This window comes from Lepidochelys kempii, chromosome 6 (assembly GCF_965140285.1).
Source record: "Lepidochelys kempii isolate rLepKem1 chromosome 6, rLepKem1.hap1, whole genome shotgun sequence".
Taxonomy (NCBI): Eukaryota; Metazoa; Chordata; order Testudines; family Cheloniidae; genus Lepidochelys; species Lepidochelys kempii.
The window spans coordinates 101,778,895-101,792,781 of record NC_136385.1 but is presented as its reverse complement, the minus strand read 5'-3'; the positions used below and the strand labels follow the sequence as shown (position 1 = coordinate 101,792,781).

The 13,887-nt window shown below is 42.5% G+C and overlaps 1 protein-coding gene across 1 annotated transcript in view; it reads right to left on the bottom strand.

Annotated features, from left to right (window-relative positions):
* Positions 1-13,887, bottom strand: part of TDP1 (tyrosyl-DNA phosphodiesterase 1) — a 114,356-nt gene that overhangs the window by 24,091 nt on the left and 76,378 nt on the right. The window contains exon 14 of the mRNA XM_073349395.1: positions 11,637-11,739. Coding sequence (XP_073205496.1) covers positions 11,637-11,739 — 103 coding nt within the window. The remainder of the gene's footprint in view (positions 1-11,636; positions 11,740-13,887) is intronic.

The window sequence follows — 13,887 nt, the reverse complement described above, 5'->3', positions numbered from 1 at the left end:
AAGAAAGCAAAACAAGCAATGCAGAAACAGTACTTCACGCTCTAACAGCGAGTCTATAAAATAAACTGAGTTCAATTCCCAGGATGTTTGTGACCTGAAGAGCCCCTCAAAGCCTACTGGCAAAGGGTCCACCATCATGTAACAGTAACTATCAAGCCTGACAAATTCACTAGACCTAACACATTGCTGTCATGGTATTTATGTATAAAGAATGCCATGCAAGGCATCACATGAAAACTTGTATCATAAGTTGGTCATCAGAGTTACTGTGTGATATATGTAAGGGTAACAATTAAAAACTCGTAGGTACATACTAAGAATATGCCCACACCATGTAACCAGGCAGGGTTGGTAAGCATGTTTGTCCCAGGCAAAGGAATATGATCTGCTTAGGTCCTGAATGTAAACGGAGCAGGGAAAGTCAAAGCCAAGAAGAATTACATTTGCGACTGAAGTCAGCAGGAAAAGCAAGTTAACAAGAAGATAAGAAAAAGGACATGGTGCCAGCACTCTTGCTGTTTGTTCCCCAGAATACTTTTCAAAGGTTTATTGGACGTAAGAAGAAGAGGAAATAAAAAACAAACACATACACCACCACTGTGGGAACAGAGAGGACAGTGCTTTTTATATCCATGAATAGTGGATTCCCAGCCTTGTGGGCTGGTAATGCTGAGAGGTAGCTTTAGGTGAGAAACTGCCTTATACAAGGATTGCAGCCTGTTAAGATTTAGTCACTAGAAAGCGTGTTATATCCGTTTTATTTGTAACCATTTTTGGTTTCTATTATCTTTGCTTAGTATCACTTAAATCTCTGTTCTTTTTTAACAATAAACTTACTCTTGGTTTTACTATAAATAAATCTCAGTGCAATATATTACAGTGTGAATCCTCAGATGATCTAACCCGGGGTGGCTAACCTGTGGCTCTGGAGCCACGTGCGGCTCTTCAGAAGTTAATATGCGGCTCCTTGCATAGGTGCTGACTCTGGGGCTGGAGCTACAGGTGCCAACTTTCCACTGCTCAACCCCAGGCCCTGCCGCCACTCCACCCCTTACCCCAAGGCCCCCGCCCCTTCTTGCCCCCTCCCCTGAGCCTGCTGCATCCTTGTTCCTCCCCACTCCATTCCAGAGCCTCCTGTACACTGCGAAACAGCTGATCACAGCGGGCAGGAGGCATTAGGAGGGAAGAGGAGGTGCTGATCGGCAGGGTTGCCGGCGGGCAGGAGGTGCTGGGGGTGGTGGGGCTGCTGAGGGCTGCTAATGTATTACTGTGGCTCTTTGGCAATGTACATTGGTAAATTCAGGCTCAGGCTCAGGCTGGCCACCCCTGATCTAACCGGCTGATGTGTATACTGTCTCTTTGGAGACAGCAAACTTGGTAATTTCTGTGAGTGTCCAGTGACAGGGGCTGGGTACTGCAGGGGAACGCTCTTCAAGGAGGTTTAGGTATTGGAGTGCACCTGAGATTAATCTGCAAGACAAAGTAAAAGGATGGCAGAGCTTCTGAAGAGATTGTCTGGAGGGCTATCAGACTGGAGTGTCAGGGAGTTGATGCATAGTTTAGCTCTAACTCTCAGGCTCTCTTCTCGGGCTGAGGCAGCAGGTAACAACGTGAGTCATAGTCTTGAATGCTCTGAGAGAGCATCACAATGGCATCAAAATCTTCTATAGCAAATACTTAGAGGATCTTGGTAGATCCTCCTAGAAGAACAGGTTAATGGTTCATGAAACTCAGTTGCAATTATGAAGTTGATCTTGCCTTTTAATAGTGAATACAGCAGTTACCATTAAACTGTAAATATTTACCAAGTGTTGCCACACTGCAATATCAGATACTGCAATGATTTCATATACTCAGAAGAAGATATTACTGTGGAATCTCAAATACCACAATGCAATATTTGTTGGTAAATGCTGACGGTTTAATGATAACCAATGTAGCCCCTATACAGTTGTAATCCCACAGTATAGAGCAAAGAGAAATCCAAGAGATAAAAATAACACAAGGTCTGATTGAAGAAGTGCTCAGATCCCACTTGGTCTTGGGTGTAGAGTAAACATACATTGTTCTGGAGGTTAAATTAGAATTTTCATGAGGGGACTCTGGTATCAATCTTAAACTAAACTCAAACTTCCTTCTCTCAGCTTATGAGGTAGGGTTGACAAAGCAGACAAGAATTCGCAAAGTAAAGACATCTAGAGCCAAATTTTTCAAGTGGCTGCAACCCAGCCTTTACGATTTTTTCCAGGACTTGTGCGTGAACAATTTTCTGTGTAAAATCCACCTTTTAGCTGACTTTAAAAAAAAAAAAAAAAGTACAGCTGTAGTTAGAGAAGCCAAGTTTGAATACTTGTTCCTCAGAATAAGGAGGTGTTGAAATGCTCATGAGTGCTGGGCATTTGTATTTAATGGCTTCACTCAGTTGCATCAAGTCCTCTAAGTAGACAGAGCAACACAAGCGTAACAAAAACTGTATGTTGAGCTTATTGTCTTTGCTCCCTAAATCAGAGACTTTTAAAAACACTTATACCAAACAGATAACTTTTTCCACTGGGACAGAGAGAGAGAGAGTGCTGCAGTGAGCCAGTACCATAGCTAGTACAATTGCTATCAATACACACACTCTCAGGAGGACCATGAGGTCTCTCTCTCTCGGTCCAACAATGCACAAAAAGTAGGACACACTAATATCAAGCGCTTACCCATGGTTCATACTGGTCCCACCACAAGAGTTATATTTCATGCTAGCATATCTGAGGGATGCGTGTGTGAAAATTTTTTACACACGCTCCAAGATTTTTGGAATTTCTCATCTGACACTGAAAAAACCATCAATGAAGGGCAGTATCTAAACCCTGTCTCCTTATTTACAACTCAATACAAACATCCCAAAGCTACTCTCTTTCTCTAGGTACCGGCCCTTATGTCTGTAGTACCTGAGCACACCACAGTCAGGGCATGTCTACACTCAAAACGCTGAAGCGGCACAAGTAGCAGGCTGTGAACCGTTGGTAGGACATGCAGCATTTGCTGGTGGTCTGTGCAGAGCTGGGTGGGCACGTCACTTGCCCTATCTTTTTACTTTCAGCTGCTTCTACAGAGTCTCTATTTATCTATTTTAGTTTCTTCTATAGCAGTGGTTTTCAACCTGGGGTCCTTGGGCTGTGTCTAAGGGGTCCGCGAAAGGTTGCTATTAACATAGAACAGTGGTTTTCAACCTGTGGTCTGCAGACCGCTGGAGATCCGCAGACTATGTCTAAGTTTTCCAAAGGGGTCCACACCTCCATTTCAAATTTTTTAGGGTCCACAAATGAAAAAAAAAGATTGAAAACTACAATTCTATTGCATTCATCACTGAAATTTTAAGTGTCAATCTTTGTTCTATAGATGAACCTGAATGCCTGTAAAAAGCACCTAGAAAAAAGGAGGGAGAACCAGCATAGCTGTCCCTAAGGGTACCTAATTAAGAGGAGCAGGGATAATAAGATTTGTTCTCAGGGAGTAGAGCTACCAGTGGAATTGTTTCTCATGTAAACAATTGCTGCAGTTACCATTAAGAAGTTGAGCCACTGTGAATAGGAGGGCTGATGTCCATGAGATACTCTATCAATATGTGGTCCACATTATGAAAAAAGTCTGAGAGTCCCCAGATCTAGATAATTTATTCTAGGGCTCTGTGCAGGAAATCCAAGGACAAGAAAGGACTGGAAACAGAAAATACATATAATTCACTTGTTGGGAGTCAGTTGGCTTCTTGAGAATTTACCAAATGTATCCACTGGTTGTTTCACATTTGATAAATTCAAGAATTTCACAACCAGTGGCATAGATATCAAGTCCTTATGGGTACATTTAACTTAACAGATAAGTGTATAATTTGTAAACTATGCATTTTCTCTCATGTCACTTTAAAGAACAAAAAGTACTTACAATTCAGAAAGCCGATGAGTCATTTATTTAAGAATAAGCACAACTTGGATCAAATAAGAGCTGTGAAAGTTCAATCTACAGATTTTTTTCTTATTGCTACAGATTTTAGCATTTAACAATTTCTAGCATTTCAGAGAAATAAAAGGAAATGAAAATAGGTAACATTAAAATCATTTAAAACCAGGAACTTTTACAGAAAGCTACTGTAAGAATGAAGAAAGTATTAGATGCATGTACTTCTTGACCTGGTCTTCTCAGAATGCTCAGAATGGACTAGAGGTCTAGCTGCGTCTACACCGACACACAAATACACAGCAAATCTCAGTAAAACCATCCGTCCTGGAGTGAGAGACTGCATACCCATATATTCACTCTCCCAAAATGCACACAGAGAAAACCAAAACAAAAAGATGGAAAAGGAAGCTCTCTGAATTTACTCATACGAAATGTTTTTGTTTTACATACAGTTTAAGCAGGCTTTTTAACATATAGTCAAACTAGAACGTTTTATGAAAAGTAGGATGTATTCCGAGCAGATACTCTTCATATCCAATGTTGCTGTTAGCGCTAGGTGAAGTGTCTCATAATCCTAGAATGACAATCAGCCAAAAACGAATCCAATACACACTACTTTTGTCAAATAAAATAAAGCAGGCCAAACTGTCTCTGACTCAATACTTGAGAAAAACTTGGAGTCAGGATATCACCTGCCATGTTCCAGGTCGGCCCTGAGTGCTTGATTGGAGGGAAGGCTTTGAACCGGGACAACTGCTTCAAGCCAGCAGCCTTATAAAAAAGCAGCCAGTTGCGAACTCAGTGAGCAGCAAACAGAGGACAGGCAAACAGAAGGAGTTTGCCTGTGAGTTCGCTTTCGGGGGGAGTTCCCACAGAGTGGTGTGGTTTTTTGTTTTTTTTGGCTTCTGCGAGCCGTAAATACAACATCCGAGGAGGCTCTTAGAAGGAAGACAATATGGATAGTGACCGATCAGCTGCTGTGACCTGCACAGGATGTGCCATGTTTGTCTTTCTCCCAGAAGACAGAAGTGACTTCGTCTGTACGAAGTGCACGCTGGTCTTCATATTGGAAGAGAAGATTAAAGGACTAGAGACCCTGGTACCAACCCTATGTTGCATCTATCCAGAAAATCTTCATTTTCTCTGAAGTCAGTGTTTGGTACTGCAGACAAAGTTGCTGAAGAATCAGAGAGGGCAATGCAGAATGGGGAAGAAAATTGGCAGCACGTGACCTCTAGAAGAAGAAGAAGAGAAGAGAACCCATGTACCCCTGACGCAGATAGAGGTAAGAAACCGTTTTCAGGCTCTCTGCACAGGTACTACAGCGGAGAATGGTTTGGAAGAGTCATCTGAGGGAAGGGATCAGAAGGAGACCCCATTGACTGGAAGGTATGGGATGCACTGTCCTAGGGATGGGGGTTCCACGATCACTACTCCCAAGATGAGGAGATGGCTGGTGGTGGTCGGGGACTCCCTCCTAAGGGGGACGGAGTCGCCATCTGCTGTCCAGATGGGGAAACTCGAGAAGTGTGCTGCTTGCCTGGAGCTAGAATTCAGGATGTGACCGAGTGTCTGCCGAGACTGATCAAGTCCTTGGACTGCTACCTCTTCCTACTTCTCCATGTGGGCACCAATGATACTGCCAAGAATGACCTTGAGCGGGTCACTGCAGACTACGTGGCTCTGGGAAGAAGGATAAAGGAGTTTGAGGTGCAAGTCATGTTCTCATCCATCCTCTGTTAAGGAAAAGGCCCAGGTAGGGAACATTGAATTGTGGAGGTAAATGCATGGTTACACAGGTGGTGTCAGAGAGGGCTTTGGATTCTTTGACCATGGGACGTTGTTCCAGGAAGAAGGATTGCTAGAAAGAGATGGAATCCACTTAACAAAGAGAGGGAAAAGCATCTTCGCAGGCAAGCTTGCTAACCTAGTGAGGAGGGCTTTAAACTAGGTTTGCCGTGAGATGGTGACCTAAGCCCAGAGGTAAGTGGGGAAGTGGGATACCGGAAGGAAACATAAGGAGGAGGGTGAAACAGGGGAGGCCTCCTGATTCATACTGAGAAAATAGGGAAATTGGCTAGTTATCTCCAGTGCCTGTACACGAATGCAAGAAGCCTGGGAAACAAGCAGGAAGAATTGGAAGATCTGGCACAGTCAAGGAACTATGATGTGATTGGAATAACAGATGTGGTGGGGTAACTTACATGACTGGAGCACCGCCATGGATGGGTATAAACTGTTCAGGAAGGACAGACAGGGGAGAAAAGCTGAAGGAGTTGAACTGTATGTAAGAGAGCAGTAGGATTGCTCAGAGCTCCAGTATGAAACTGGAGAAAAGTCTGTTGAGAGTCTTTGGGTTAAGTTTAGAGGCGAGAGCAACAAGAATGATATAGGGTGTCTGCTATAGACCACCAGACCAGGAGGATGAGGTAGATGAGGCTTTCTTCGGACAACTAACAGAAGTTTCTAGATCACAGGCCCTGGTTCTCATGGGGGACTTCAATCACCCTGACATCTGCTGGGAGAGCAATACCAGTAGTGCACAGACAATCCGGGACGTTTTTGGAGAGTGTTGGGGACAACTTCCTGATGCAAGTGCTGGACGAACCAACTAGGGGAAGTGCTCCTCTTGACCTGCTGCCCACAAAATGGAAAGAATTGGTAGGGGAAGTATAAGTGGGTGGCAACCTGGGCAGCAGCGACCATGAGATGGTCAAGTTCAGGATCCTGACAAAAGGAAGAAAGGAGAGCAGCAGAATACGGACCCTGGACTTCAGAAAAGCAGACTTTGACTCCCTCAAGGAACTGATGGGCAGGATCCCCTGGGAGGCTAGTATGAGGGAGAAAGGAGTCCAGGAGAGCTGGGTTTATTTTAAAGAAGCCTTATTGAGAGCGCAGGAACAAACCATCCCAAAGTGCAGAAAGAATAGCAAATATGGCAAGCAACCAGGTTGGCTTAGCAGAGAAATCTTCGGAGAGCTTAAACACAAAAAGAAAGCTTACAAGAAGTGGAAACTTGGATAGATCACTAGGGAGGAGTATAAAAATATTGCTCAAGCATGCAGGGGTATAATCAGGAAGGCCAAAGCACAACTGGAGTTCCAGCTAGCAAGGGATGTGAAGGGTAACAAGAAGGGTTTCTGCAGGTATGTTAGCAACAAGAAGGTCAGAGAAAGTGTGGGACCCTTGCTGAATGGGGGAGGCAACCTAGTGACAGATGATATGGAAAAAGCTGAAGTACTCAATGCTTTTTTTTGCCTCAGACTTCACAAACAAGGTCAACTCCCAGACTGCTGTACTGGGCAGCACAGTCTGGGGAGGAGGTGAGAAGCCCTCAGTGGTGAAAGAATGGGTTAAGGACTATTTAGAAAAGCTGGGCATGCACAAGTCCATGGGGCCAGATGCAATGCAACCGAGGATGCTGAGGAAGTTGGCTGATGTGATTGCAGAGCCATTGACCATTATCTTTGAAAACTCATGACAATTGCGAGAGGTCCTGAATGATTGGAAAAAGTCAGATATAGTGCCCATCTTTAAAAAAGGGAAGAAGGAGAATCCGGGGAACTACAGACCAGTCAGCCTCACCTCACTCCCTGAAAAAATCACGGATCCTTGAGGACCTGCTCCATTCTGAAGCACTTGGAGGAGAGGAAAGTGATCAGAAACAGTCAACATGGATTCACCAAGGGCAAGTCATGCCTGACCAACTTAATTGCCTTCTATGATGAGATAGTTGGCTCTGTGGACACGGGGAGAGCAGTGGACGTGATATATCTTGACTTTAGCAAAGCTTTTGATAGGGTCTCCCACATTATTCTTGCCAGCAAGTTAAAGTATGGATTGGATGAATGGACTATAAGGTGGATAGAAAGCTGGCTAGATCATCAGGCTCAGCGGGTAGTGATCAACGGCATGATGTCTAGTTGGCAGCCGGTATCAAGCGGAGTGCCCCTGGGGTCTGTGCTGGGGCTAGTTTTGTTCAACATCTTCATTAATGATCTGGATGATGGGATGGACTGCACCCTCAGCAAGTTCGCCAGTGACACTAAGCTAGGCAGAGAGATAGATACACTGAGCTCCTACCACTGCGAGCATCAGTGAAGGAAATTGCCTCATGTCCAGACAGACCTCATGTCAATAATCCCCTGTATTCTCCTCTTTCCTCCATGAGTTCTCCGTGAAAAAAAAACAAAACAAAACAAAAACCTTTCTACATGGTAGGATTAGCATGCAATTTTAGGGAAAATTTCCTAGCATAAACAAAGCCGCTGAGTTTCTGCAAATTCCTTGGGGTTCCTATTCTCATGTGTCTTGGGATTTGAAGAAACAGACTCATATCCTCAACCTCGTGCAATAAATTAAAGCAGCTGTTAGAAGGAGAACACACTTATTTTACAGCTCCTGTTTCAAGCCCTGTGTCTGCAGCAGATAACACCCAACACTAGTTTGCACTATATTCACATTTGCAGGGCTTTCTTTGCAACCGTATGGGCTACAGCCTTTTCAAAACAAGATATCACTTGGATTTTGCAGATTCTGATATAACTGACGGGGCTGCCTCTTCTCAAGCAACAGGAGGCGGCCCCAACTTTTGCTGAAGGGTTGGAAGGGATGCTGGCCTATCAGACTCCTCCTGTGGAAAATGGGTAATTTCTGGTTGGTTTAGTGTGGGTTTAAATCTGGTTTGTTTGTTTGAATAGGTTTCCTCTGTAATACTTTTTACTCTATGATTAAATGTATGTGCTTGGAAAAGCTGTGTGGTCACTGCTAAATACCACTTTCATTATACTCTCCATCACTCATGAAGGAGGGGGTTTGCCCCACAGCACCCAGCTCTGGTTCCCGCCATCCCACTGGTTCCCAGTTCCCACAATCAGACTGTGGCTGCTTTCTGGTTGCGAGCAGGTCAGGACACCCCTCTACAATAGGGGACGCAGTAACTAGCAGAACTGGGTGGTGTAATGGCAGAGCGCCCTCCCTGCTGGCATGATGGAGGGACGATGGGCCAGGCCACATTTGAGTGGCGCTGCAACCTGGCACAGGGGGTCCTGCTGTTTCCTGTCTCTGCTTCCATTATGCTCCACCATAGACACAGGCTTCACCTCATAGGGAGCCCATGCACCAGGTTCCTCCTGGTCTTATGCTCCAGCTCCAGCCCCAGCCCACACTACCCAGCTCTGGTTACGTCAATATGTTTGGGACGTATGGAGGCACATGAGTTTCTGAATTACACATGTGCAACCGACAGGGTTGTCAGCTAGTTATTATTATTGAGTGGCCCTGGGGAAACAAGTTTATTTCTACTTGTTACTCAAGTCATCAGATTCTGAAATAAGCATAGTCCCTTTGGCTGAGGGGACTTTTACCTTTGCTAGTCCCCACCTGTGTTTTTTGAATTATGTTTTTTAAGACTGATAAATGCATATATGTGGGAAAGCAAGAAAACAGAGAAGGAATCCACTGCCTACACATACTGGACTTTGTTCCATCTGTAGTAGATGTGAGTTAATAATGCAAAAAGAGATCTGTCCTTTAAATGCCTCACCATTGTCTCAAGTAAGCTCACTTTGCTTGGCAGCAGCTGTAGACAGCAAAAGCCAGTTTGCCAGAACATTGTTCACTCCCTTGAGGTCAGCTGCTGACAAAGTCATCAAATAAATCTTGGCCCAGCCAGGCGATAGTTTCTGTCTGAGTCATTTCATATCTATCATCAGCAGTTATTAAAATGAGCTTCTTTTTCCTATTTCTTACAGAGTTTATTGAAACTAAAATTATCACCCCTTCTAGTGAATTATGAGGTTCTTATTTCACAACCCAGCATTGTCACTAAAATGGTCTGTTGTACCTCAGGAGAACAGCATTTGAGGGTGTTATTACAAGTCTTCGGTAATTCATAAGGACTTCTGAGAGCAACATATTTCGCTTCCTAATGATTTTAGTGATTAAAAAAAATCAGGGAAATGCCACTACCACCATTGGAAGTCACCCAATACTTGCTTTCAATTGCTTAGTAAGTGTCAAGAGTGTGATGTGGCACTTCTCCCATAATAAAAAGCCAAAGCAGGAAACTATCAATTCTATTGTAGCAATTAGAGACTGTAATTACAAATTATTATGCATAAATATTTTCATAAAATCTCATTCTTTAAAAGTGCTCTGTTGGTTAGTTATATACTGTCAAATTAAGTGATGAAATTATGTGCTTGGTGAACATGATCTTGGAGGGATGAAGAGAAATTTTGTTCCCATGGAAGATACACCGAAAATTTTTTATCCTATAGATTGTTTTCTCCGGGAGCCAGAGAATCATCTCCCTGAATAGGATGAATTTTGTAGGCCTTTAGGCAGGAGAGAATTTGAACACTTTCTGAAAGACCAACTGTTGATGCTGCTATCATATTGATAGCAACAGATTCATGTAGCACTATCCAGCCTTTGAGGATTTGTTTTGTTTTCTACCTAGGAATTATTTTTAGCATGCTCATCTACAAAAAAGTAGAACGCAAAGCAGCAACAACATACTAATACTTTGCCATTATATGGCATTTTTCATCTGAAGATTTCACACAGCTTTACAAATCTATCCCGGTTTTGCATGAGGAAAGTGAGGCTCACACAGGTTAAAGCCAAAATTTTCAAACACGTTTTCTCTAAATTTGGGTACCCAACCAGACATAGCTAAGTCTTGATTGACAGAGGTGATAAGTACATGCAACTTCTACTGACATAAGTGTTAAGGTAACTAAAAACTGATCTAAACAAATGTAGTGGATGTACTTGAACATTTTTGCCTATTTGCCCTACAATGAGCCAAGTAGCAGAGTAAGAAAGGAACCCAGGCCTCCTCACTCTCAGTACTCTGTTCTACTGCTTCCCCTCATCAAGTCTCTGTTCTGAGAGATAATATCTACTGAGCATATCCAGTAGCAATGCTTCAACTTTCCAATTTTGCCTTTGATAAATAGATTGGAAACTACTGATACCACAGTAACAAAGAAATGTGAAAATCTGCTCTTACAAAGCAGTGAGTCTGGGAAAGGGCAAGATGGAACTGTCCAATGGCCATCATCAGTGGATTTCAGGAAAGTGAGTGATCAGAGGGGATTAGAAATTTTATTTTCAGCTCCAAATGACAATTTGTGTGTGGCAAAATATGGTTCTCCCTTTCTGAGCCCACAGGACATTGTACTCAACAAAATGGGTGCAGCAAAAGATCTTAAAAATAGAGATTAATTAGCTCTGAAAGTATGACACCACATTTCTGCTGAGTTACACAGAGTCTGTCCATAAGAATCATTGAACCATAGGGTTAGATGGGACCTCAAGGTTAATCTAGTCTAACCCCTTGCCAAGATGCAAGATTCGTTGCGTCTAGTAATTTCAGAGAGGAGTTAGCAAAAGATTCTGAATCTTATTCATAAAGTATTGCATATTACTGTATTTACCATAAGGAAACTACGAAAACCCATTTAGGTACCAAATTCCTGCCTGATGTATGGGTAAACACGGGGGTTTTCTTTAAAGCACTAAGTTCTATAACTAACTCCCCCCCTTCCCAAAATTAAACAAAATAAATAATAAACAAGTATATAATGGGATAGAATAATGTGATTACATCCTCTTTTTGGAAGATATTAGCATTTGCAACCTATAACAGTATCTTGGCTTTTGTTGCTGAATTATGAACTTACAAATGCTGAAGGCAGGAAAAGGACACCAAGTTCATAGGAACGTATCATCAGTTGGGTGCCATTTTTCTCCAGAGCTCCCCAAGCAGCTTTGGAAAGATTGGCACTGCAAAGAGACAGACAGCAGTTCAGTGTGGCACAATCTTCAAAGCAACAAAACACTCAAATACAACAGCTGCAACAACAATGTACTTGAATTAGAAGTAAAACCTTTCCCCATCCAGAAAGTCCTTTCACAAAGAGAATAATTAGAGCCTTGTTCCTCATTACTATTCCCTCAATACAGTGGGGAACTGTGTAAGTGCCATATAACAGGGCAGTTGTGCAGTACATATATGGATAAGTACTACGTATTATGAAATTCAATATGAATTTAGTATAGTTGATGCTCCCAGATTCACAATGTGCAAATAACCAACTTCAGCCTTTGCATTATTACCTGGGAACCTGAATAAGGAATCGTGAATAACCAACCAAATTTGGCCTTTTCCCTTATCTATCATCCTTGGAGATGAAAGGATCATTCCCTAATTGGGACTACTTTACATTTCTTGAGACATTTATTATCGAATACGTATGGAAAATTAATAAAGCATAAAGCATTTTTCCCTCATTGACATTTTCTCCTTTGATAAACTCCATGAAGATTTATTACTTTATAAACAAATAATTTTTAAAGCAAATGTTACATTATACTTTTAGCCCATAGTGTCCCTGCTCCCTTATCAGCCAGGGAATAGCTCTCAATTTGAATCTGAATAAAAAAAAAATATATATGTGGTTCTGTCAAGGTTCCTTCCCCACTCTGAACTCTAGGGTACAGATGTGGGGACCTGAAAGAAAAACCCCCTAAGCTTATTTTTACCAGCTTAGGTTAAAACTTCCCCAAGGTACAAACTATTTTACCTTTTGTCCCTGGACTTTTTTGCTGCCACCACCAAGAGTCTAACAAATATAACAGCGAAAGAGCCCATTTGGAAATGTCTTTCCCCTCAAAATCCCCCCAAGCCCTACACCCCCTTTGCTGGGGAAGGCTTGATAAAAATCCTCACCAATTTGCATAGGTGAACACAGACCCAAACCCTTGGATCTTAAGAACAATGAAAAAGCAATCAGGTTCTTAAAAGGAGAATTTTAATTAAAGAAAAAGAAAAAGAATCACCTCTGTAAAATCAGGATGGTAAATACCTTACAGGGTAATCAGATTCAAAACACAGAGAATCCCTCTAGGCAAAACCTTAAGTTACAAAGACACAAAAACAGGAATCTACATTCCATTCAGCACAACTTTTTTTATCAGCCATTTAAACAAAACAGAATCTAACGCATATCTAACTAGATTGCTTATTAACTCTTTACAGGAGTTCTGACCTGCATTCCTGCTCTGGTCTCGGCAAAAGACAACACAGACAGAGAGAACCCTTTGTTTCCCCCCCTCCCCACTCCAGCTTTGAAAGTATCTTGTCTCCTCATTGGTCATTTTGGTCAGGTGCCAGCGAGGTTGTCTTAGCTTCTTAACCCTTTACAGGTGAAAGGCTTTTTCCTCTGGCAGGAGGGATTTAAAGGTGTTTACCCTTCCCTTTATATTTATGACAGGTTCCATTATCAGAATCTGTTCCAATAAAGAAATACAAGGCTTCACATTAAATTTGAACTGATAAACACATTAGTAGATGCCTTCTAGCGGGGGGGGGGGGGAGGGGAGGAGAGGAGGGAGATTGATTTTGCATTAGTGATCTGAGTTGGCTGGATCAGTACCTAGTTTGGAACATAAGAGCTGACATATTGGGTCAAACCAATGGTCCATCTAGCCCAGTAACTTCTGTCTGACAGTGGCAGTCCCAGAGCTTCACGAGGAACGTACAGAAAAGGGCACTGAAGAATCCTCACCAAACAAGGAAGGAATTTAAAAAGCCATTATACAAAAACTGAAAACAAGTGCTTCTCTAATATTTTGACCACTAAGGATATGGACATGAATATTATGTAGAAGATATGCTGACAAACATTAATCTATTTTCTTCTATTAATCTTTTGTCTTTGTGAAAATAAAGACTGTTTTCTTGAAGATAGGCTTGAGAAGAAATTTTATAGCTTGGGAAATGAGTAAACCATATTTCATCTTTGAGTATTTGTCCACATGGATCCCTCTTTTGGTGCTCACGCATGCGAGACTGGATTCTTTTGGCCAGCAGGGTCCATTGGGGCCACGCCCCTACAGGTCCTCCCACCACCCAAGGGTATAAAAGGGCAG